At 55.0% G+C, this 23,718-nt stretch overlaps 6 protein-coding genes across 6 annotated transcripts; 2 read left to right on the top strand and 4 right to left on the bottom strand.

Annotated features, from left to right (window-relative positions):
* Positions 1-527: 527 nt before the first annotated feature.
* On the bottom strand, positions 528-1,768 carry MONBRDRAFT_27621 (uncharacterized protein; the record flags this gene model as incomplete). The annotated part of the gene is made up of 3 exons (XM_001747993.1): positions 528-1,123; positions 1,294-1,468; positions 1,673-1,768. 3 exons carry the CDS (start codon positions 1,766-1,768, stop codon positions 528-530), a joined length of 867 nt encoding a protein of 288 aa, XP_001748045.1.
* Positions 1,769-2,843: 1,075 nt separating this feature from the next.
* Positions 2,844-4,345, top strand: MONBRDRAFT_27620 (uncharacterized protein; the record flags this gene model as incomplete). The annotated part of the gene is made up of 5 exons (XM_001748064.1): positions 2,844-2,888; positions 2,991-3,291; positions 3,384-3,452; positions 3,555-3,654; positions 3,796-4,345. The coding sequence occupies 5 exons, from the start codon at positions 2,844-2,846 to the stop codon at positions 4,343-4,345; spliced, it is 1,065 nt and encodes a 354-aa protein (XP_001748116.1).
* A 182-nt stretch (positions 4,346-4,527) lies between these two features.
* MONBRDRAFT_27619 (uncharacterized protein) lies at positions 4,528-5,516 on the bottom strand (the record flags this gene model as incomplete). The annotated part of the gene is made up of 5 exons (XM_001747992.1): positions 4,528-4,605; positions 4,702-4,769; positions 4,871-5,036; positions 5,153-5,275; positions 5,370-5,516. 5 exons carry the CDS (start codon positions 5,514-5,516, stop codon positions 4,528-4,530), a joined length of 582 nt encoding a protein of 193 aa, XP_001748044.1.
* Positions 5,517-6,132: 616 nt separating this feature from the next.
* Positions 6,133-7,218, bottom strand: MONBRDRAFT_10301 (uncharacterized protein; the record flags this gene model as incomplete). Its single annotated transcript, XM_001747991.1, has 1 exon — positions 6,133-7,218. One exon carries the CDS (start codon positions 7,216-7,218, stop codon positions 6,133-6,135), a length of 1,086 nt encoding a protein of 361 aa, XP_001748043.1.
* Positions 7,219-8,676: 1,458 nt separating this feature from the next.
* On the top strand, positions 8,677-9,791 carry MONBRDRAFT_33513 (uncharacterized protein; the record flags this gene model as incomplete). The annotated part of the gene is made up of 5 exons (XM_001748063.1): positions 8,677-8,957; positions 9,035-9,146; positions 9,266-9,378; positions 9,472-9,567; positions 9,676-9,791. The coding sequence occupies exons 1-5, from the start codon at positions 8,705-8,707 to the stop codon at positions 9,789-9,791; spliced, it is 690 nt and encodes a 229-aa protein (XP_001748115.1). The 5' UTR covers positions 8,677-8,704.
* A 206-nt stretch (positions 9,792-9,997) lies between these two features.
* Positions 9,998-23,678, bottom strand: MONBRDRAFT_33512 (uncharacterized protein; the record flags this gene model as incomplete). The annotated part of the gene is made up of 25 exons (XM_001747990.1): positions 9,998-10,487; positions 10,580-10,666; positions 10,820-10,949; positions 11,196-11,329; positions 11,455-11,589; positions 12,448-12,558; positions 12,687-13,100; positions 13,237-13,424; positions 13,591-13,786; positions 13,877-14,109; positions 14,238-14,394; positions 14,501-14,688; positions 14,761-14,876; positions 14,997-15,060; positions 15,179-15,266; positions 15,377-15,705; positions 15,821-15,839; positions 16,166-16,214; positions 17,600-21,729; positions 21,914-22,266; positions 22,583-22,669; positions 22,776-22,904; positions 22,994-23,125; positions 23,404-23,448; positions 23,534-23,678. 25 exons carry the CDS (start codon positions 23,676-23,678, stop codon positions 10,419-10,421), a joined length of 7,728 nt encoding a protein of 2,575 aa, XP_001748042.1. The 3' UTR covers positions 9,998-10,418.
* Between the last annotated feature and the right edge of the window lie 40 nt (positions 23,679-23,718).

The raw sequence follows: 23,718 nt of genomic DNA, 5'->3' as shown, positions 1-23,718 counted from the left end.
CGGAGCAAACTACTGTTTTGGACAATGTTCCCGAGTCACTTTTCTGTGTGTGTGTGTGTGTGTGTGTGTGTGTGTGTGTGTGTGCCCTAAGGACTTATCGCGCAGCTTGCTCGTTGCTTGCCAGCTGTCTGTCTGTCGGACCGCGGACCGCCTGTCTTGTCGTCGTGTCGTGTCGTGGCGTGGCGTGGCTTGGTGTGTCTCTTTCTACTTTTGTCTCCTGTCTCGAGCTCTGTTGGTTTGCTTCTCTCTTCGTGTATGTTGTATGTTTCATAAGGACGAATGAGAGATGTCAGTTGGAAGTAGAGGGGCAGCAGCCATAAGACTTTTGCTGGACTTGAGAAAAAAACAAAAAAAGGTCAGATGGCGAGATGGCATCTGCCTGCTGCAGTCGAGGCCAAGCAGCCCGACTCACCCCGCCTCAAACAGCGTGCCGGTGGACGGACAACGGAAGCAAAGGCATCAACACACGTGGGGTAAGCAAGGTTGAATGAATGGCCTGCCAGAAGGAAGCAGGGTGCTTGAAGGGTTTAGGCTGCTTGGCAGGCTGGGTCGCAAGAGAGCTTGCAGTTGCGCTTCATCCACTTGGCATTGTTGACGCACTCGCCCTCTGCCGAGGTGTGGCCTGGGGTGGCCCAGTCCGTGCACTGGCGATAGAGGTTGGTGCAGGGAATGTTGGCTTTCTCCAGAACCTGGCACTGGCCGCAGGAAACCGGGCAGGCCTTGTTCATAAAGTCGGGATTCTTTTGGCACTCGCCGATGCTGTGGCGGCCGCCATAGCCGGTCTCACCGGGGCGCGCCCAGTACTCACACTTGGGATCTGTGTCAACGCAGGTTTGTTCCACCTCGGCTGGTAGGCGCATCTTGACAATGACGTCAGGGTCTTCAACTTGGCCACCGGGTGAGTGCGGCTTGGCCTTTTTGAGTTTGTTCACGGCGTCAAAGCCACCCAGGACCTGGCCCCAAACCGTGTAACGATGGTCCAAGAAGCCGTTGTGCACATACATGATGCTAAATTGCGAGTCGGCGCTGTTGGGATCGTTGGCGCGAGCCATGTTGACTGTGCCCGTGTGGTGGGAGCGATTGTTAAACTCGGCGTCGATGGTGATGCCCGTGCCACCGTAGCCTGTGCCGCATTACAAACACGATTCAGAGCAAGCGACGGCCGGGGCATGGAGACGTGAGCGGGTTGACGGGTCGACGGGTTGACGGGTTAACGGGTTGACAAGTTAACGGATTGACGGGTTGGTGGTGTGGTGAGACAGGGCAAGGCAAGAGACTCAAGAGAGCACCAACCTTTGCCCAGTGGATCACCGGCCTGCGCCACGAACCCTTCCATGACGCGGTGCCAGACAATGCCGTCGTAAAAGCCGGCCTTGACGAGCTCGGTAATGCGCTCCACATGGCGGGGCGCGTACTCGGGGTAGGTTCGGATCACAATACGACCGTGAATCGTGTCAAGGTAAATCACCTGCCCATCCATCCACAGCACCCGATAGGGTGAGCCATTCAAGAATGCACAAGAGGCTGGCAGGAAAGCATTGTGCAAGCACGCAAACAAAACGCAGGGCCACGCTGCGAGCTCAAGCTAGCACTGCACTGGAGAAACACGCGAGAAGGAGGGCCACATCCCCTCAAGATCAGAACTTTCAAAAAGACTCGGCGACAAACAAACCTCATCCAGCTCTGCAGCGCTGACACGTCCCGAAGAGGCCAGGCAGAGAAGGAGCGCCGCGACGGCCAGGGCCGACATCGCGAAGCGCGACAACATGGTTCCTAGTCAGAAGAGGCAGCGCGACCCCAGACGCAGTTGTGGTCAGCACAAAAGAGCACGAAGAGAGCACGCAGAATGCACAAGCTCAATCAACCTCACACGCCAAGAGAGAGTCTTCTTCAGTGTTCGGCCTGTGCATACCTACCGGTGTGAAGTGATGGAGCGACAGATGGCAGCGGGTGCTGGAAGGAGAAAAATATTTATTCACCGCGCAGCTTTGATGAGGGCTCGAGAGTGAGCCAGAAAGAAGCGAGGCAGGTCGATACGGGCTGGTAGATTCGGAAGCAAGACCGCACTGTGGCTCGAATCGTTTGCCAAGCAACGCAAGGCGGCGCAACGCGACTCGCTCGTAAACCTGACAGACTGACAGACAGACAGACCTGCACGTCCTCGTCGGCACTCTCTCACTCTGATGCAACGAAAAACAAGAAGAGGGAACCAAAGGCAGAAAAAGACCCTCCACACCACACACCAGACAGGGTCGAGAAACTTCGCTTTCGTTCAGATCCCTGCCCCGCTCGTGCAGGAAGGCAAACGAAGCGGCAGAAGGAGCAGGGCACCACGGCGCCGAGGGCACGGCAACGACTCTCTGCGCGATCGATTCAGTGTCCGCACGAATGCTCGTTTGCATGCCACAAAATATAGTCTGACATTGGATAAATACTTTTATTCTACGTTAGGTTGGCACGTAGAAGGGTGAAACACGACATAATGGGGTGGTAAGTAAATAACTTTCTGATACAGCTGGAGGAAATACTTTTTTGTTCACATGTCAGTGAGATGAAAGGGCGTATCGTTCGCCTTTGCATAAAGTAAAATACTATAATACTTTGGAACGAGCGGCACGATTATGGAGAGAGCGACCGCACCGCCTCCATCGCCGCCGCCTCCAGCTGCTGCTGCTTGTGCGTCGCGCTCCATTAGTTTTGATCGTTGTTCTAGGTTTCAACAGGGAGCCAACAGCCCTTGCTTACCGCCCTCGAGGGTGCTGTTCGATTGGATTGGCCGTTGAGCGTCGTTTGTTGTGGTCCGGGGCAAGTTGAGTCTTGGGTCGGTATTCGTCCGTGCCATCATGGCCGAGCCGGCCGGCCCAGCCCCGGTGGCACCGCCCCGTCGCGTGAGTCTATCTTATTTTTAACGCGGCGCCTTGATCAGCTTGGGGGTTGCCTACTCATTGTCTCTTGCTGCGTCCCTGTGCTCGATTTGGCCATTTGTGCAGCGCAAGATCCACAATGCAAGCATTGATAACGCAGACTCGACAGACACTTCAAGCACCGCCAGCACTGCTGACACCACAGATTCCACGGCACCCACCCACACCATCGTCTTGCGCTCGCGGGTCATCACAGATGTCGACAACCAGGGCTTGGTCGAGGCACAGCTCGACACACACACACCCAGTGCCATCCGCGATTGCCTCGCTTATCTCAGCACACCACGCGCCTTGCGCGAGGAAGGCCTCTTCCGTATCCCGGGTGACCAGCGACATGTGCGCCGCCTCTATGAGCTCTTTGAACAAGGTAGGTCTGCACCGGCTCCGCCAACCGTGTATGAGACGCACGATCCATGTGGGGCGCGCGCCCAAACCTGATGAGTGCTGGCGGCTCAACAGGTGAACCTCTACGCTTGGACGAGATTCTGGAGCCCGCCATTGTCTGTGGCCTTCTCAAGCTTTTGCTTAGTACGTTTGGATCCTCGAAATGCTGCATAAGGACCACGAGATGGGCCTCACCCACATGCACGCGTGCGGGTCGCCGCCGCCCGTTTCTCCTTGTTGCTGCAGAGGAGCTCAAGCTGCCCGTCGATGGCACAACACAGCGGCGTCTCCTCAAGGCCGTCGATCAAAGCACCGGACCAAGCCAGAGCTTGCGTCGCTGCCGCAAGTAGGTTCTGCCGTGCCACAAGAACGCACCGCCGTTGATAAGCACCCCGCCCGAGGCTTGAGTGGTGATGAGCCACTTTTCCATTTCTTCCGCCCCTTCGGCCTCATCTTGCAACACGCCACGCCCTTGCCTGCAACGCAGGACGGTCGCTGTCCTCTCGCCTTTTCGATTTGGCATGCTTCAAGCCCTGGTTCTCCTGCTGCGGCGCATCATTGCCACGCCGGGCAACCTGATGACGGCTGCCAATCTGACCACGGCCGTCGGCCCCACCCTCTTTCCCCAGCTACCCATTCAGAAAACGGGTCTTGTCCTCGAGTACTTGGTTGTTTACTATCCAGACATCTTCACCCGCGAGATTGTTGAGCTGGTTCATGCCAACAGCACACGGCCCGCCGACCAAGCTCAGCGGCTCAGCGGTGCCTTTAGTGATGACAACCCCGACCCCGAGGTGGGCGCGCCTGGTCCATCAAGCCTAAGCAATGCTGGATCTGGCAGCGGCTTGGCAAAGCTTCACAACCTTCTCGAGACCCTCGAAACAAAGCGGAAGGTTGCGGCCGCCCCGGCCCCGGCTCCGGCTCCCGTGTCGTCCGGCCCAGCCCCCGTCATGGCCCCCGCGTCAGTCGACCACGGTGACGAAGACTCGGTTCCGGCACCCACCGATCCGACTGTGACCACACTCTATTCCTTTTAAATATGCACTGCCGACTGTCTTGCATACTTTTGAATGCGCGACTAAATCTCGCTGCACGGGGCACAAGATGATGCGCTGGCATTAATTGACAAGAATCGATCGATCGAAACAGGGTGCCTTATTGCGGCAACACCACGCTAGCACCGAGGCCAGTGCACGAGGGGGGGGAGGGGCCCTTCTCGTTAGAGTCCGCGTGACATGAGAAAAGCGCCAAAGGCTAGAGTAAGGATGACTGCTGTGGTGGTGGCGCTTGTTTGATCCTAATCCATACCGTTCCAGCGTCAAGTCAGGGCGCAAGGTGACAGATGAGCAATGAGCGTTCATGACCATCCATCGAATGCATGCCGGCAGCATACCTCCTTGAGCAGCTCTGAGTACTCCCGCCTCCGCTGTTGCTGCACGCGGCGGCGGCGGATAGCCTCACCTGTGCGCCACGCGCCACACACAGGAATTGAGAACAAGTGCAAGAAATGAGTGAGATAGAAAGGCTATGAAAGCCAGTGCTCTTTCTGCAGTCGAGCGAACCATAGTGGTGGCGATAAAACTCTTGAAAGTTGTACTGGGTTTGATAGTCAAGCGGACCCCGTTGCCGCTCATTGCGCATGTGCCCTCCCGTTCCCGAAGCGCCAGGCGAGTCATGGGCAGCCAAAGGGGCACGGCCGGTTCGGTCGTAGGCTCGGCGGCTCACGGGCTGTTCGATGTCACGTACATTGCAGCGCGCGAGCGTTGCAACCAGATGAAAAGGGATGAGTTGGCCGGCGCCGATGGAGCCAGAGACCACAGCAGACCAATATCGCCAAAGCTTACATGGGAGAGGACGGAGTAGGCTTCGCTGATGAGAGCGAAGCGGCCAGCGGTCTCTGGGCTTTCGCCTGCAACGTCGGGATGGTGCATCTTGGACTGCTTGTAGTAGGCAGCTTTAATCTCACGCTATGAAGAGAGCAAGACCGTATCCAACGCAGCAACAGTCGTTATCAAGCTGGAATACTACCGGCAGGGCAAGGCGGGGGCAGCGGAAGCTCACCTGTGAAGCCTCGGGCCGGATGCCTAGGATGGTGTAGTAGTTGACGAGTGCCAGCCCATTGCGGCTCGCATGGAGCCATCGGCGCGATGCAACCACCACCACCGGCCCCGTCTTCAACCACGGGCGGCCCGAGGCCAGCATAGCCATGTCATTAGCAGCCGCCTTCTCTCATCCACTGACCCACCACCTCCAGCCAAGCTCTCCAGCCAGTTTAACTCGCCTCTCGCCTCTGGTACCACCACAGCGTGTGTACACACACACACACACACACGCATACACACAAAAGAAATACATGTAGCACACACACCAGTGAAAACGCGAAAGGGGTTTGCAACAACAACAAAAAATGGCTGACACCTTCATTTGGAGGCAATGCTGCGTGGCTGCTTTGGGTGTTGGTCATGGGCTTGCCCTGGTTCCTCTGCACGAGTTCCTTGGCTCTGCCTTCTCTTTCCTTGGCTCTGCCTTCTCTTTCCTTGACTGGCTCTTCCTTTTCTCTGGTTGTTTCGCTCGAGCTGTTCTGCTGGCTTCAAAAGCACTTTCTGGAGAGTCACAACCACCGGCTCCATGGATCTTCCCCCCACACCTACGGCGAGGCGTTCTTGGGCATGCAGATCACTTTTTTCATTTCGCTTACCCGTATGACTCTACGACTTTAGTCCCATGAAGTGCGCGGGGAAAACGGCCAGTCGTTTGAGTCAATTAGCTTTCGAGACCACGAGAACAAGATACGAAGAACAGTAACAAAAACATCGATGGGACTTCAGGGGGTTGTGGCCACGGGGCGGGACTGCACAGAGGCGAAGAGGTCGGGGAAGCACTTTGATACCTTGCGTGTGAGATAATCACCATAGGCGCCAATTTCGTCTTGGACGACGTTTGCCTGATCCCATCGTTGGGCCCTAGCATCTGGCTCGTCCGATTCCTGTGTTCGAGCAGCCTCTTCGGCAAGCAGGCGCACATTGGGCAAGGGTCGAATCTCGGCTTCCCAGCTGGGGTCGAAGAAAAAGGGGAAGGAGAGGCGATCTCGGCCAGCGGCGTTGCGAACGCGATGCGGGGTCGAGCAAAAGTAGCCGCCCGTGATACGTTCGAGCATGTCGCCTATGTTACACACAAAGGTACCGGGCAGGGGCGGGGCCGCCTGCCAGCCGGTGCGAGTCTTGACCTGCAGCCCTCCGCACTCATCCTGCAGCAGAATGGTCAGCAGGCCGTAATCGGTGTGCTCGCCAACTCCCCAAAGGGCTTCGCGATCGCCATCGTAGTTGAAGCTCTCCGGCCGTGGGTAGTTGAAGATGCGGAAGAGCGGGGTGGGTTCGCGCGTGTAGGATCGCTGAAAGAAATCGGCCTCGAGGCCCAGACTCAACGCCAGCAGCGCCATGATGCGCTGACCTAGGGCCAGCATGGCCTCCAGATATTCCAGCACAACGCGGCGCATGCGCTCATCAGCAAACTGGTTGCGACCATGAATGGGGCGACCAGCTACCACGGCCGGATGGGTCTCTGACAGCTCCGCCCCAAAGTACAGACCCTCCTTGATGTCTGGCTTGCCTGAAGTCAGTTCGTCACCCACCGGGAAGTAACCCCGCCATGCACGTCCACCCTGACGCATATCCAGCCGCATCTTGTCCGCGAGGGGTTGAGCAAAAAAGTCGCGACTCATGGCCTGCAACTCTGAGAGCAAGGCCTCGGACACGCCATGATTGCGCACATAAAAGAATCCTACATGTCGACAAGCCCGTCCCAGCGCCTCGGCCACCTCACGCACTGCCTCCGAATCCAATTCAGCCAGCGGCAGGTCACGTGCCGCTGGCCCCGTCACCGCCGCCAGATCAACGACCGGCACCGCCATGGCGATCAGTCAATCAGGGGAACACGACTACCAAATGTGACTCGCGTCACTCATCTGACATATAATGCTGACATCACAGTTGAGCCGTTGTCAGATAGATTATGAGAAAGTATGACAAATCCTTTCGGGTTGTGGGGGGAGTGGAAAGAACATTGCTGCAAGTCGAGCAAGCGAATACGGTTTTGAGTGCAAGATCCGCTATTTATAGCCAACTTTGTCCCCTAACACCTGAATAATAGGACACAACGATGAAATTTCATGTGTTGGATTCCGGTTCTGTCCGTCAGTGTGTCGGCCCGTCCCTCTGTCCTCTCGTGTGTGTGTGTGTGTGTGTGTGTGTGTGTGTGTGTGTGTGTGTGTGTGTGTGTGTGTGTGTGATCGCCCCTTTGGCAGCGGCTTTGCAGCAACACCCTTCACCACCTCCCTCTCTCCCTCTCCCTCTCTCTTCTCTCTCTCACAACACACGTTGAGCCCCTTTTCTCGTCTCTCTTGCCCTCTCTTCCCCCCTGGTGTTTTCACCCCCCTCCCCCCCCCCCCCTCCCTTCTTCCTCTGCCATCCTTCCTCCCTCCCTCTCCCCCTGTGCGCCTCTTGAACACGCCAATTTCTTGAGCACTCGCACGATTTTCACTCGACGTCAATCAATAAAATAATAAAAAAGCTCGGAATGGATTTGGAGGCTCGGTTCACCCTGTGCTGGGGCATTGCTCTGCAGGCAACGCCGTTTGCCTCCATCGAGGAGGTATGCCCGGTGACTCAGTCTTCCCGTCCTCCCCCCTTGCAAATCGATGGATTGCGAGCTGACACGCTCGATCCATCCATCATTCCCAGACGGTCGCGCTCACCTGACCTTTTGTCCCTCAGGCTTTCGCTCACTTGCGCAGCCGAAACAGCTGGCCACATCCCCTGCATTTTGTCTCGGCTCGACCCTCTTTCCGTTTGCACACAACAACAAAGGAGTACGATGCCGCTTCTCGACTTCTTCGCTCCGTTTGACGTTGTCTGACCCAACTGCAACCAGGGCTCTCTGACCTTGGCAGACAGCTATCTCACCAACGTTTGTGTCAACCCGATAGCGAGGATCATCAAGACAAGAACACGCATGCCCCCCAAGAAGATCTCCCTCAAGACCAACCTGTGCAGACAGACATTGCCGACCCTACCGTCGCGCGGGCTGGTTACGTTACCGCCGAGCTCAACGTTGCTGATACGCACACAGACATGTCCGGTCCCATCGCTGAGCTCACCACCGCGGTGGCTGATTACCTCGGCTTGCCACGCCACCTTCGCGAGCCTAACGAGGATCCGGTCGCGCCGCTGCGCGGCATCGAGCTCCTCTTCACCATGCCCTCGCCCTGCCCTCTCGCCTCGCATCCCACCGACAACCTTCGTGACCTGACTCTTGAGCCCGACGACAGCCCGGATGCTCTTGATGCCGCACAAGCTCTGCTCGAGGACCAGGGTCTGCTGATTCTGGACTGCCGAAACATGCATGATAGCGCTGGTGATCTTGCCCTTTTGCCCCTGCAAGAGCTCAACACTCGTGCCATCGCGCGCATCGATTGGGCCGATGCCCTCCTACGCAAGCAAGGCATTGACGTGGGCGAGGAAGCCTTCCGTCGCCGCGAAATGTCGTCGCGCTCCCGACAACGCTTTGACCTCCTCTTTGATGCCGACGATCTCTTCATTGCCCATCTCGCTGCCACAGCTCCTTGGGTGCCCATCATCAAACACCTTCTCGGTTGGTACAGACCCACCGCAATACGCCTACACCATGTCAAAAGCGCCCGATTAACTGGAATTACGATTGCGTCTCAGGTGTCGACTTCAAGTGCCAAGTGAGCGTCGTCTACTCTCGCCCGGGAGCTGAGGAGCAGACCTGGCATGCTGACGGGCCTCATATCAGCCATACCGCCGACTGGAATGGCCGGTGAGAGTTTTCAACGCCTGCCTACCCCACCTGATTCTTTCCCATCTGTTGTTGTTTAGATCACTCATGGAATGGTTGCCCGGGGGGGTTTTTCCCATCCGCACTTGTTCTGTTGACAGTGGCGCCTCGGCACCCTATGCCCTCTGCGTCTTTTTGCCCCTCATGGACCTCGACCGGACAGTCGGATTCACTCAATTCTGGCCGGGCTCCCACAAATATGATTCCCTCCTCGGTATGACCACAAATGAACACACACACCGTCATCCTCACCTTCATCCACCTTACCGTCATGGACGAGCGTTTGTCACTCACGCCTACCCATCAGGTTTTGGACACGCCTGTACCCTCACAGAAAGCACCCTCGACGGTCTGGTCTCGCTCGGCCACGCCGTCATGTATGACTATCGCACCATTCACCGAGGTGGGTGTTAGAAAGATCCTTCCCCATCCCCTCCCTCTCACCATCTTTGCCCAATCTCGAGACTTTGTGGTATCTTTCTGTCGTATTACTGACAAAGTGGCGCTATAGGTATGCCCAATACGAGCAAAAATACCCAGCGTGCCCTCCTGCAATTTCTGTATCATGTGCCGTCTTATGCAGAGGCTCGCAATTACGGCACACAATCGCTACTGGACGTGTTCTAATCACTTGCACCCACTCACACTCACGTGGCTTGGTAGCTGAGCTACCCTCGTTATATCCACCGTCTTCAATCGAAGCAAAGAGTCAGAAACATTTGCCACAACCATTCGTCCTTACCATTGCAAGCACCTCAAGTTGGCAACCCATGTCTGGTCATTTCCATTTCCCTCTCCACTCATGTGACTCGACTGCTGAGTGCTGGAAAAATAAGTTTTGCTGCCATTGTGTTCTCGGCCAGATCACTATCACACTCATTCACAAATTCTACACTCAACACACACCCGCACACACAGCCAGGTGGGGCTGTGGTGAAAATCACACAAAATATCACGGGCGAGCACGCGGGGCCGAAAAACGGAGGCGCTAAGGAATACCGGTGTCAACCAGTTTCTCGAATTTTGTCAGGCGATAAAAACGAAACAAAGATCAGATGCGCTGGCATCTGGATGCAAGCATGGCTTGTGTACAATCACGACCAAAAAAAAAACAGTTTGGCGGGCCACAGAAAACAAACCGAAAAAACAAACCGAGCAAAGGTAAAAAGCACACAAATTGTCAGCCCTAACGCCAGGGGCACATATTCCCTTTCATCAAATCCGCCCGGTTTATCTTGCTGGTGCCGAATGTGTTCATTGCTTCTTTTGAGCCGCACGATGTTGCTTCTTGCTCATGCGTCGCAGCTTTGCTGCTGAAACCGGCTGCAAATCACACCAAGCACACACATGAGGTCGCTCCAATGTACAAAAGGCCAATGTGGAGCAAGCGCCAGCTCTGCCAAGCCAGGACGTACACCCTGGCCGCCCTGTTGCAATCGCATGTTCTTCAAGCGATTGGCTTCCTTTTGCTCGCGTTTTGCCTTCAAGCGCGCGCCTCGCTCCTATGCAGCATAATCACATGGCAATCCATTGAGCACTTTGTTATTGACGCACCAGCTTTCAGACCACCAAAGAATTGGAAGAGGAAAAAAACGAAAACAAAAACCGTGCCGGCACATCAAGCGGTGCCACCAAACATAAATAGAATCGCACACCTGTTGCTGGCGCTTGGTCTCCTCCTTCATCTCTTTCTCTTGCGCATCGAGAAGCTTTTGCTTTTGGCGCTCAGCTGCTTTCTTGGCCCACGCCGTCCCTGATATGGACTTGTGGTTGGCTGAGAACCGTCTGTGGAGCAAAAGGGCCACCTTGAATTAGATGACTGGTAGAAGGCGATCGAGCGCAGCTCGGAACTCGAGTACAGCCACCAGCCCGCCCTCGGCCTCTGCGCTGTGATGATAGTTAACAGCCAGACACAGAGCCAAGATCCCTCTATTCAGCTCTATCCGCCCCTCTCTCCCATCCCCACTCCTACAGCCCGACCCTGGTGGTCTTCCAAAGAGTGCGTCGGGCGGCATGGCTCAAAGAACTGACTCGGATTTGACAGCCTTCCAGATCCGGCCAGACTTGGGTCGGCCTCGACCTTGCGCTTGCTCATTGGTGAGGGCGTCCAGCACCATGATTTTGTGTCGCTTGACTACTGGAGCACCCTCAGTTGTCTCCACGCTCTGGCAAAGCAGTTTCTGTGAGTGAGGGTCTGCTCAGACCCCGCAGCTTTGAAGACAAGCCAGAATCAAACACATGCACGCATGCCACTTCAATAAAAAGAGGAACAAGATCCTTAACAGCATACCTCGACCTGTGGCTCCTCCTCGGCTTGCGTCTTGTCTTCAACCAGCGGCTTCTCCACGACCTGCTCCTCGGCCTGCTCCTCGACCTTCTTGGGACTCTTGGCTGGCGACTGAGCCGTGGCCTTGCTTCGCTTGGCCTGTTGATCCAAAACCAGCCACTCATGAGCCAATAACATCCACCACACTGCTAGTTTTACACCAGCCAACACCACGCGCCAACACCTCCCGCGCTCCCCCGCCCCCGCTATGGTTGCCACACTCACACGCGCCATGATGATTTTCTCGAGTCCAAAAAAAAAAAAAAATGAGAGAGAGAAACACACGCGGTCAATGTCAGACGATTTGTCTGACGTTTTGCTGGGATTTTTTTTTTTGAAGCTGGAATAGGGAAGGGTGACGGCAGGTCTGGTTCGTCTCGCCTCAAGCCTCGACTAACATGGTTGAGTTTGAGTTGTATGGTTTGATTGATTTTTTTTCTTTTTAAGAGTAGGTGAGAGACGATCAACAAAGACAAGGACAAGAAGAGGGAAGGAAACTCGAAAATCGGTCGTCCCACAGGTTCTCGTACACCAAGCATCATCTTTGATGATTGCTGGTGCTGGCTCGCTGAGCCGGAGAAACACAAGGCGAACAATTCAAACACGCATGGACAAGGATTCATGAACAAAAAGAGTCCAAAAAAAAAAACAAATAAAAAAAAACTGGGGATCAGAATGAGTAACTCTGTCCAGGGTACATGACACCAGAGCATATGTGTTCCCCAGACCCCGCACATATGCCTCATTTCTCATGCGCGGCCAGAGGTTGCGTTCGGAATAGAGATGACTCAGAAGACAAAATCAGCCTCGGCCATGTCCATGGCCCAACGAAATTTACGACGTTGTGTCTTGTTGTAAACCTACGTCGTACGCGGTCAGCAAGCGCCGTGGTGAGCAGAGGAAACTCAGCCAGCGGTGAGAGCTGTCAAGAGCAGCGACAGCCATTTGACGGCGCACCTTGTCAACAGGCACGTCGTGCGTTTTGCACCAAGCGACAGAAATGCGAGGGTCCAGATAGTTGAGCTTGGAGGTACTCAAAGCGATGCATTTGTTCTCCTCCTTATCCACCTGCATGTCCGACATCGTTGTGGCCATTATAACAGCAGGCAAGCCAAAGGCGCATGGTGCATGAGCGCGTGCTGATGAATGTAGGCCGGCCAAAAACCAGACATGCCTCACGGCACGGGACCACACACCTTGGCAATTTGCTTCTTGTGCAAGCGCTCTTCCAGGCGATCCACCTTGCGCTTGAGCACGTCCAATCGGTTGAGATCAGTTTTGCTCACGTCTGACCCTTGCGCACGCAGGTCCTTCTTGAGCTTTTTGCGCTCCTTGATGGTGCTGTCCAGCTCCTTCTGAATCTTGACCAATGCCTCATCCAAACGCTCCATCTGCTCATCGTGCGTCTTGGGCGCGGCACGTTGATGGTTGCAAAGAATAGCCACGGCGCGGTTGGCACGTTGGTAAGCAAGTAGCTTCTCCTCGACTGTCCCACCGGCCGGCGTTGACTTGAGTTGGTCTTGTAGCGTGATTGAGGCATTGTAAGTACGAAAGACCTTGGCCGTGAGGCCGTCCATAAGTGACTGCAGATACTCGTTGAGTTGTTGTGTCTGCGCAATAAGAATAAGTGGGGGTGTAAGTTGGCACCAAACGAGCCGCCGGCATATGCAAGACAGCGAGCCAACGACGGCATCCAAAGCACAGACAAGAGAGGAGAGGGGCAGCAAGGGGGGAAGTGAAACGCACACGAAGGCGGTCAAAGAGCTCATCCCCGGGCTCCTTGCTCTTCTTGAAATGGCCCACGTTCTTCCAGACTTGATGGTCGACCTTGACCTGGTTCTGATAACGGATGGAATCCTTACCCAGAAAGTCAAACACGAGCTCATCCCCGGGCAAAAGCTCCAAGTGCTCGACGCGCAGGCTGCAGCAACCCACTACGTAAACACGCAAGCCACGATCCAAACGTCAGGTGGTGAGTCACATGCATAAGCGACAATAAAGCAGCCAACGAGGGACATGCTGATGGGAGGCACTAAGCTCAGAGAACACCAGTTCTCTTTGAGGCTTGTGCAAAACAAAAAGCAGGGCACAAAGACGCACCAGTATCAGCCTGTTCCTCGGCATCTTTTTCGCCACCGGCACGAAGGGCGAGCTTGTCGATAAAATACAGCGCCGTGGCACGCTGACGCTCAAACATGAGCTTGCTTTTCAAGTCACGGGTGTAGTCGCGGCGAATCTTGTCCACGTGCTCCTTGAGCTTGCGCGCGGTTTCATACTTTTTCCAGTCGTTGCGACCCTGCAAAGCAAGTCGAATGGGGATGGAGAAAATCATTAGGTTCTGCGCAAAGAGGGATCAGCATAAGCAGGCCTCGTCGCGGGGTAGAACCTTGATGTGTGTATCGGCGCTCAACATGATATACTTGTTTTGATCTTGAATGTTTTCCTTCCAGCCGGCCAACCAAGTGACGGTGTTGTCGTGCTTGACCTCCTTCCATTTGTGACCAGCAGGCGGCTCTGGCACCTTGTCCTTGGGACCCACGTTGATGATGACATCTTCAGGCATCACACGTAGCTTCAGCTTGCCCATCTTGGGGTGCTCACCGCGCCCTTGGAACAGACCTGAGTTCAAGCGGATGTAACAGGTAGTCAGGGAAAACAAAAAAAATAAAAAATAAAAAAGGCGGGGAACATGGCACACAGGACACAGAGGAGGTCTGAACGAGACGAGACAAAAGGGATAGAGGTACCTGGGGGTTCAATGCGAAAGTTGCCAATGGTGACCTTGCGACCATCCATAAGAGCAAAGCCATACTCTTCCTTCAGTTTAGCTTCGGCTTCTTTGCGCTTTTCCTTCTCCTCCTTGCTGGCTGCTTTGCGTGCTTCGGCGCGTTGCTGATAGTGACTCTGTGCGCGCAAATAATGCACACAGACACACAAAGAGTCAGTGGGCTTTGGCATGTCAAAACCCCGTTTGGTACAAGGGTTTATCGGCGCAAGCCAAGCCACGTACGTGGATGAGGGAGAAGTCACACTTTTTAATGTCCGTCAGATCCTTGCGCTCCTGGGGGGTCATGTTGGCTCGCCAGTCATGCATAAAGTTTTCGTTGAAAATATCCTTGTGCACGTAGTCTCGCGTGAGCATCATGGCGTAAAAGCCTGCAATCTCCTCTGCCTCCGGCTTTAGCAAGTAAGGCTTGCCTATATGGAAGGCGGGTGTGAGCAACAATGCGAATATTCCCGTCCACGGCCATACATTTGCCATATTCGTACCATCGTAGAGGAGGTGCACGCCCTTGGGCAGTGGCTCGTATGCGGGTGGGAAAAGTGGGCCGCGGTGCGTCAAGGTGCGCCACTTCTGGCCATCAGGGAGCTCTTCCTCCTCCCACCTGGCCAACGGATGTTTGTATGGCAATCAAGTACCCCATAACAGGCGTGAGGACGGGTGCAAGCCTAGCATGACCTGCAACACGGAGGGGCAAAGCAAAAGCAACGGCGCAAGATCGAACCAGCGATGGATCTCCTCCTCCTCCTCGGGCTCTTTCTTGGCTTTCTTGCGCTTGGGCTTGTTCTCTGTAGGAAGCCATCCAGATTCATGAGCCGGCACCCAAGTGTAAAGCCTGAACGACGAGTAGTGTCATGTCGCTCCACACGCGATGGATGTGAGCAGGCGCAAGAATATCGTGCACACCTCCGGCCTCTGGCTCAGTCTTGATGGCCTTGCCGTTGCGCTTCGCTGCCTTGCCATTGGGCGCCGCCGCTTTGCCTCGCTTCGCAGCCTGGGACGCGAGCAATGAAGATGTTACCAAAGAGCGAGCACGTGGCCTCCGTGGCTTGGCATGGAGTTGCAATGCGAGCAGCTGCTATCTATTGTTGTACCATCACTGACCGGTTGTGCAGCCTTTTTGCCTTTGGCGGGTGATTTCTTGGCCGCAGCCTTTTTGGCTGGCTTCTTTGGCTTCTCCTGTGGACAGTCACAATGTGAGGTTATGCTTGGCAGGCACTCCGGAACGGCATTGGCACTCATAGATAAGCTGGGATGGCGTTTTGTGCGTGCAGTCGCACAGGTCTGGTGGGACAGGGATTCAAGGCTTACATCGACCTCGAAATCTTCGTCATCGTCATCTACCACGGCTTCGCGAAAACTGGCCCGCTGCGAGGCGCGGCGCTTGGGGCGTCCGCTGGTACTGACGGCATCCGGGCCATCCTGCACCTCCTCTGCAGAGCCATGAGGGATGGAAGCAGCGTGCAAGATGCGGTTAGAAAGCGACGGGCATGGCAAACCAATGCTCGTCAAGCCAATGATCGGGCTGACTGAGAAGCAACAACTAACCCTTGACGGCCTTGCCGTTCTAATGCCATCCAAAAATGTGGCCCCGAAGCAATTTGAGCACCATGAAAGCAGGGCGCAGGAACAATTGAGCACGAGTTGTCACAAGCCACACTGTCTTGTATACACGCAACGCACACACGCGCGTGCGAACACACACACACACACACACACACACACAACCCTGATCTCGTTGTTGCTGACCCTCACAAAAAAAAAAAAATAACGCAAAGGCCTCGAAATTTTTTTCATGATAAAAAATTAAAAAAAAATCCAGACCCAACGAGAGCCTTGGAGACTGTGGCATGCAAGTGGAGAATGGCAGCAAGATATGCATGTCAAACAGACCTCTTCCTCTGCTGGCATGATGTACCGTTGGGGGGGTGGCACCACCGATCTACTTGTATCCATACAGCCACATTCCGGTGTGAGAACAGTGGCAAACACCAAAAGCAACAGACAATCAACCACTTGTGAGCCACCCACTGCACCCGCAACCTCCCCCAGCTCAAATGCAATTTGGTGCCCGAAAAAAAAAAGAAGGCGCGAGGAGTTGGAGAAGATACTGCCCCATTTGTATTGCTATCATCCTCACGCAGGACCGTGTGTCCCCGCCCTGACCACTGAGAGAAGTCTCGGGCACAAGGAGCAAGAGTAGAAGGGAGAGCGAGAGAGAGAGCGAGAGCGAGAGAGAGCCACCAGCAAAAACGGCGAAAAAACCACAACTCGTACCCAAGTCCAAGGGCGGGGAAAGTTTTGGCCGTCGATGCCCTCCGATGGGGTGAACGAGGCTTTAATGCAGATGGTACGAGGCCGCACTGAAGGATGTTCCGAACCTGCTGTCTACGTACGGTACCACTGCCAACCCGATAAAGCACCCCGACAACGCGGGTCGCCGCCGTTTTTTTCTTGTTGACCGTGGAACGCACCACCAACAAAATAAAAAAACGCTTCCTTTTGTTGAGTTGGGTGTGTGTGTGTGTGTGTGGTATTTCTTTTGTTCCTCTCCTCTCTCTCAGTCTCTTATCTCTCTCTTATCTCTCTCTTATCTCTTTCTCTCTTGTCTCTCTCTCTTCTCTCCTCATATCTCTCTCTTATCCTCTCTGATCTCTCTGGTCTATCTTATCTCTCTCTCTCTCTCTTATCTGATCTCTCATATCTCTCTCTCTTATCTCCCTCTCTATCTCTCTCTCTCCCCCTTTTCGCGTTTTTTGACTGTGCGTTGAAACGGCTCCCCTTCGTAAAGTGTGATAATGGCTCACTTAATCTAAGAGCTCAGGAGGCTAGTTTTTGTATTAGAAAGACGGAAAAAACTGGATTGAGAATGATAGATGGCTTAATCTTAGCAGCCACAACATGTACAACAACACATCAGCGCATCCGCGCCTCGGTCCCTATGGGGGAGAGCGCAGCAGACTGAACAAGTTTACGAGCCAGCCAGGGTCAGCAATGGGGACACGCACATGATGACGCGCCGAAGGATCACATGGGTGGGTTGGGACTCACGTTGCCCTCACATCCCGCCTCGGCCAAATGAAAGAAGAACAACACAAAATCAACATCATGAGCACTCACTCACTCACTCACTCACTCACGACAAACCCATCAAACAACACGCCACAAACACAGATGAGGAGGCTGTTCCATACAAAACTCAAGGAAACAGGTTGAACGAGGGCGGCATTCCAAATGCCATCATCAGACCAACCATCATCAGACCAACTGAAAGCCAAATACACGGCCGTCTACAGCTCGCAGCGCTAACCAGGAGAGCCATCTCACGCCATGGTGTCCGGTTCTGGGCAGGGCGTGCACAAGCGATGAACAAGCACAGCCGCCCCATCCTGGCACAGCCGCGCAATTGCAGCCTCGATTGTCGAGACCCCGGGTACAACCAAGTCGTTAAACTGCACCACATCGCCACGCAAACGGAGGAGGTGGTGCACCAATTTGCCGTCCGTTAGTACGCTAATCGCAAAGGAGCTGGGCCCCTTCCGCCGTACTAAAAATGCGCCTTCCTCTCCAAAGTCACGCAGGCGCGCCTCACTTTCCTGGCGCCCGATTCCGCCATGAAACCAGGGTTGATCCAACAAGGTGGAGCCCGAGCGTAGATCTGGCTTTCCACCCAACACCGATTTGGCCACCCCTGAAGCACCCACCCCCGGGCGCGTATGTTCCAAGCTCATCCGCAGTACGCCTTCGATGTAACCATTTGGTTCACTGAACACCATCAAGAGTTCATTCAAGTCATCGAAGCGCCCCACGGCCGTGTCATTGATACAGGCCGTTCCCTCCGGTAGGACACGTAACTTGTGATGCGCAAAAGTGTTGCGCCTGCGAACCGTCAGCACCACAGTGGCCGTGTTCTCACTGTACCGAAGAATAAAGCTGCCGTCGTCAAGATGGCCCAAGGCAGCTTCTGCTGACTCACGTGAGCAGTGGTCATGATACATGGGATGCAATCGCGCCTCCGCCAGCAGCGAACCTCCAGTCATGCCCACCGCACCACCGTCTTGACGCCGTGCGCCAGCCAGAGGCACGGCCTTCTCCTGCAAGCCCTCACGGCTTGATATCCCAATACTGTGGCTGCGCAGTGCCCGCGGCCCAGCCTGGTTATTCTTGGCCGATTCTACCTGTGCTGGTGCACTGCTACCTATGGAAATGGCACGGCCGCGCACGGCCTCTGCGCTCTTGGCAGAAGTCGCAGCAGGCGCGGGTGCTTCTTCAAAATGGGCGCCAGGTGCTGGCGCCGCTGGTACCTTCAAAGTTCGGGGAGGCAGAGCTCCAACCGATTTTTCCACTTTCGCTAGCCTTGCCGTTGGTGCTGGCTCGTCCGCCAGAGAAGGGTCGACTTGATCATTTCCAAAACCGGCAAAATGTTCCTCGGACGAACCAACAGCTTGCCGTGCCACCGGAGGGGTGTCAGACGAATCCACGGCCTCGGCCTCTTCCTGAGGCTTGACATCTACCCCATCGTACGTTTCTGGTGTCAGAGAGCTGGTTGCGTTGGGCTGATCGTATGTGTCGGGGACATACACGCCTGCACCCGAAGCGTTGGGCTGGTCGTATGTGTCGGGGGCATACACGCCTGCATTCGAAGCGTTGGGCTGATCGTATGTGTCAGGGACATACACGCCTGCATCCGAAGCGTTGGGCTGATCGTATGTGTCAGGGACATACACGCCTGCATCCGAAGCGTTGGGCTGATCGTACAGGACTGGATTGGAGATTGCGTCCTCCATGGCGTTGGGCGTGTCATACGTCTCAAAAGCAAACGTGGATGTCATGCTCGGGTCGTCTGGAACTGCATACATGGAAGAGATCGTCTGCTGTTGCGCTGGCCGATGGGAGCGTGGGTTGTCGTACGTCTCGCCATCCAAGGTCGTTTCGTGCATGGCTGACGACTCGCCGGCATTATAGCTGGCCAATGCAGCCACCATACCCGCACGGCCGCTTCCCATTGAGGTTCGACCGCTGCTCGGCTCCAGTGCTGTTGTATACATACCATCAACGTCAATCATTGCCATGCCTTGCGTGCTTGGCTCGGACGCCTTTCCGTTAAATTGATGCCCTACTGATTGTCGCTGCCGGCGTCGCATCACAACCAGCATCGCCGCCACAACACAGACCATGGTCACACAGATCCCCACCACCAGACCCGTAGAGACACTCTGGGGAGCCTTGTCTGCCGACGCGTCACGAGCGCTTTGCACTTCAAGTGACCCCGTTCCCAAAGCGCCCGACCAAGCGCTTTCATCTTCGCCCACCGCTGCTAACACCGCTGCCGCGGGCATATAAGCCAGCGTGGCATTGCTTCGCACGGCACAATTGATCACCAAGCTGTACTCGGCCAAGAGATGCCTTGCACCGGGCGCAGACTCAAGCCCGGCATCCCCGACCGCAGTAGCAACAGCTGCCCGCACACTGGGCAGCTGATTGTACTGCACCTCTGTATCGCTAGCCAAGCGCAATGTCAGCAAGCTGACAAAGCCCAGTGGCTGCAAGAAAGCCTGCAAGTTCCGCTCCACTTCATTTGCGTCCAACAAAGAAGGCGGCCGGCTGCTTCGTACCCGCAATTCCACCTGCTCCTCCAAGTTTGGCAGCACAAAATCGTCCACAACCACCGTTCGCTGTATTCGCGCAGTGTTGTTGTACCTGTCCCGTGCCACGTACTCCAGGACATAGGACGCTGCACGCCTCACGTTTATCACATTGACTTCAACCACCCGCACCCGAAGAAGGTGTTCTGAAGTATCCATGGCTGTTACCCCAAGCTCGCGATACTCCGTGCCAAAAGGTATGTGGACTTTCGCGCCACCCAAAAGCCGAAGTGTGGGCGCCACCGTGTCCACTACCAGATACTGCCGACTGGCACTGGCTTGGTGGCCAGCACCATCTTGCACACTGTAAATCACAACGTAAAGTGTACCGGGTGTTGCGTTGCGGAGAAGCATGACCAGTCCGCCTGTTGCAAGGGGTTGGCCCCGCTCGCCGATGGAAAAGTCGCTCCAGTTGTGAGGCGCCACCTCATTCAGTTGTCCTCGTGTCAAGACGACCTCTGTCAATGTGGCTGGCTCTTCACTTGTGTCAGTCTGTCCACCGCTGCCTGGCATGCTCATTCCCGAAGGTCTGTAGCGCTCCACTGACACACATACCCAGCTGGCGATATCTCCATCCAGGGCATCTGTCGCATTGGTGCCTGCGTCGGCAAAGAGGAGCGTACCGGTGGTCTGATATTCAACTGTCGTGGCGAGGGAACCCTTGATGTCCAGCCTGGGCGGCAATTGGTCCCGAATGGTCACGCGACGCGTCTGCAGCCGAACATTACCTACCGCATCTTGACTATGATGCCTCAGTAGGAAGACTGAACCTGCCGGTGCTGTTGAGACCACTGCAGCGGCGCTCGAAAAGCAGCGAGCTGCCTGGAAGGCACGGGATGCCGGGTCCGTCTGCCGGCTAGCACCAATGCCACAGACATGTGGCGCTGGCTCTGATGAAATGTTTGCCGCAACCAGCGTCGTTTCCAGATTGGCTGTGAGGTCTCCGTCCACCAGATCAATGGCAGAAATATTTGGGTACGGGGCTTCTGTTGCCGTACCACCCTCTAGAAAGATGTCGGGGGCTGTAATGACCGGCGGCGTGGTGTCTACGAGCGTCACCGTCGTCAAGCTTCGCGCCGTGTTTCCGTTATTGTCCGTGCACTCGATCAACACAGTTACCTCCAGCGGCGTGATGATGTGCATGCGGGGAGCATGTGACACGTTGTCAATGACGCGCTCATGCACATTGAAGAGATAGTTGTCCGTCACGTTGATCCAGTCGCCAAAGGGCAGCACATAGTCATGCCCGGCCTCAAGTGTGCGCATTGCATTAAGCTTGATGGTTGGTGCCGTCGTGTCTACCACCTGCACGACACGCTGTACGGTTGCGACGTTGTCGTAATCGTCTGTAGCGCTGTAGGTTTGTGTCACATTGAAGGGCAGTGGCGTGTCCGGATCAGGCGCTTTGATGATTTTGGGTGAGCTGTCGACAGCGACATTGCCCTTCAGCAAGTCATGGGCCGTCGCTCCGAGGTCATCATAGACTGCGCCTGCCTCTAAAGCAACAACAGATGGCCCGTGCATGTTGATGTTTGGTGGAAGGGTATCGACAATCGATATTAGGCGACGGGCATGGCCCACATTTCTCGCCGCATCCGGTACGGTGTAGTTGATTGCACACTTCTGAAGCAGGTTGCACGACTGGATCGGGTTGGTGACTGTGACCGTGGAGTTCAGCCAGCCATTAACAGCGTCAAAAGCTGAATAGCCAGGCTCATCAAAGGGAAAGGTGGCCTGCAAGAAAATGATATCTTGAGCCGTGTCCCTCCATTGACGGTCTGGGCGATTCACGTTGGGCGCCAGTTTGATGGTCTACAGCATAGCACAGGTCAAGCGGCAGTCGTGCTGTATGAGCAAGGAGTGGCTTATGACAACAAATGCGACGGACGTGCCCGTTTTCTCTGTGGGCCTTTTCTGCAAGCCGAGTCGTGACGATGACGTCGCATAACCAAGTTTAAGCAGCCATTCATACAAGTAGACAGTGAAATCGCCATACCGGTGCAATCGTGTCCCTTAGCATCACGAGTCGAGTCACGGGATCGGCGCTGAGGCCCTGCCGATCAGATCCCGTCTGCTTGTACGTCACTGAATAGTTTCCTGGTTGCAGAAGGTTGATTGCCGTGAAGTTACTGCTCCAGTCGTCTTTGAGGTTTGATTCGGATGAATCCTTCACTGCGGCACCGGGATCCTGGATGCCTGTTACAGCCGCTTCTTGCACCCAGGGATTGTCACCCAGAAGCTCAAGCCGGGGTTTGATTGGGTCTGTTATCTTGACGGTCACGACCAACCAGGCCGCGTTATTGCTCGCATCCACCGTGCTAAAATTCAAGAAATATACTCCAGGCTTGCCTAGCCCCCACCGTAAGATGTGCCATGACCAAACATGCAAGGTGAGGTCACATTCAATCCGGATGCCTTGCTAGGGGTCATCGGCGCCACTTGCAAATTACTTGCCACCATCCACAGTCCCAGTATGATTGACTGATAATTCAAAGGGCCATGCCGTGTCGGTGGCGTTTACAGAGGGGGGCTCGTAAAAAGCCGCCTCGAACTCCTTTTCCGTATATGAGGATACGAGGACAGGTGGAGTCTCATCTAAAACCAATGGAGGACCTGGTCAATGTCATGGCGGGCCTGCTTCTGATACATATATACCAGGACTCACCCTTGCAAGCCTCAGCTCCCACAGTTGAATTAAAACCTTTTGGGCACGATTTGCAATGTTCTGCGTTATAATCTGATTGATACTCGTCTAGGAAACACGGCACAGCGCCAATAGATAAATGAGAGGCATCTCCTGTCAACATCTGCCGAGCTCTCAAAACTAAAAAGTTCCTTGACACAGCCGCGCAACTCACTGGCGGGACACTGCTCGCAGACGCGATCTTGTGATGTCGATCCCGGGCGGCTCACAAATTGGCCAGGCAAACACAAAGTCCAATTTGAACAGGCACCGATAGCGTCATTTGAAGCAGCCTGGTATGTACCTAGCTCGCATCAACGGACAAGACATTGATGATGATGATGCCAAGGAAGCCAAGCAGCGCGAGGCAGCGAGTGACAATCCCTGTCTAACCGTTGAGGCATTCGGAGCAAACACGATCCGTTGATACCGTTGGGGCCTCATGCTCGTATTGGCCTGCCGCGCAAAACGACACGGTCTGCCGACACTCCTCGGCCTCGTTGTTGGTAGCATTCTCGAATTTGCCTTTAAACACACATAAAGATACAAAGTCATTTGTAAGAAGGTGCTTTTCCCAACACGCAGCCGAGGCGTGGCATGCGGCAACCTTGTGTGCACCAATCACAAGATCGATCTGAAGTAGTGGTCGGTGCTTGCTGTTGATACTGGCCTAGTTTGCACGCTGTTTTTTGCGTGCAATTGCCGCCTGAACGCCAGTATTCTGTGTCTGTGCGAGCCGATGCGTGGATCTGAGAGCTGGCCTGCATGCCCAGCTGCATTCGCGTTCCTCCATTGTCACTTACCACAAACACATTCCCGAAACTCCCCTTTAGGCTCAGTCGTGGCATCTACGCGCAATGGCCCCATGTGAAAAAACCAGGCCCGAGCTCAAGGAAAACGCCTCGCTCAAAAAGCAAAAACGAGCGATCTCACTCTCGGGGCATTCCTCACAAGCATCGGGATTGAGCCCATATGTTGTGTTGGGGCTTGTTAAGAGGCAGTACTTCTCATCAGCTCGGACTGGGAGGGCTGCCGCCCACAACGCAAGCAACGTTAGCACGGTGGCCACAGGCACCATGCTGACGGCCTTGGCAACGGTTACGCGTGCACATTGAGCA

The sequence above is a fragment of the Monosiga brevicollis genome, genomic scaffold, assembly GCF_000002865.3.
Source record: "Monosiga brevicollis MX1 MONBRscaffold_20 genomic scaffold, whole genome shotgun sequence".
Taxonomy (NCBI): Eukaryota; class Choanoflagellata; order Craspedida; family Salpingoecidae; genus Monosiga; species Monosiga brevicollis.
This window is presented reverse-complemented; position numbering and strand designations above follow the sequence as displayed.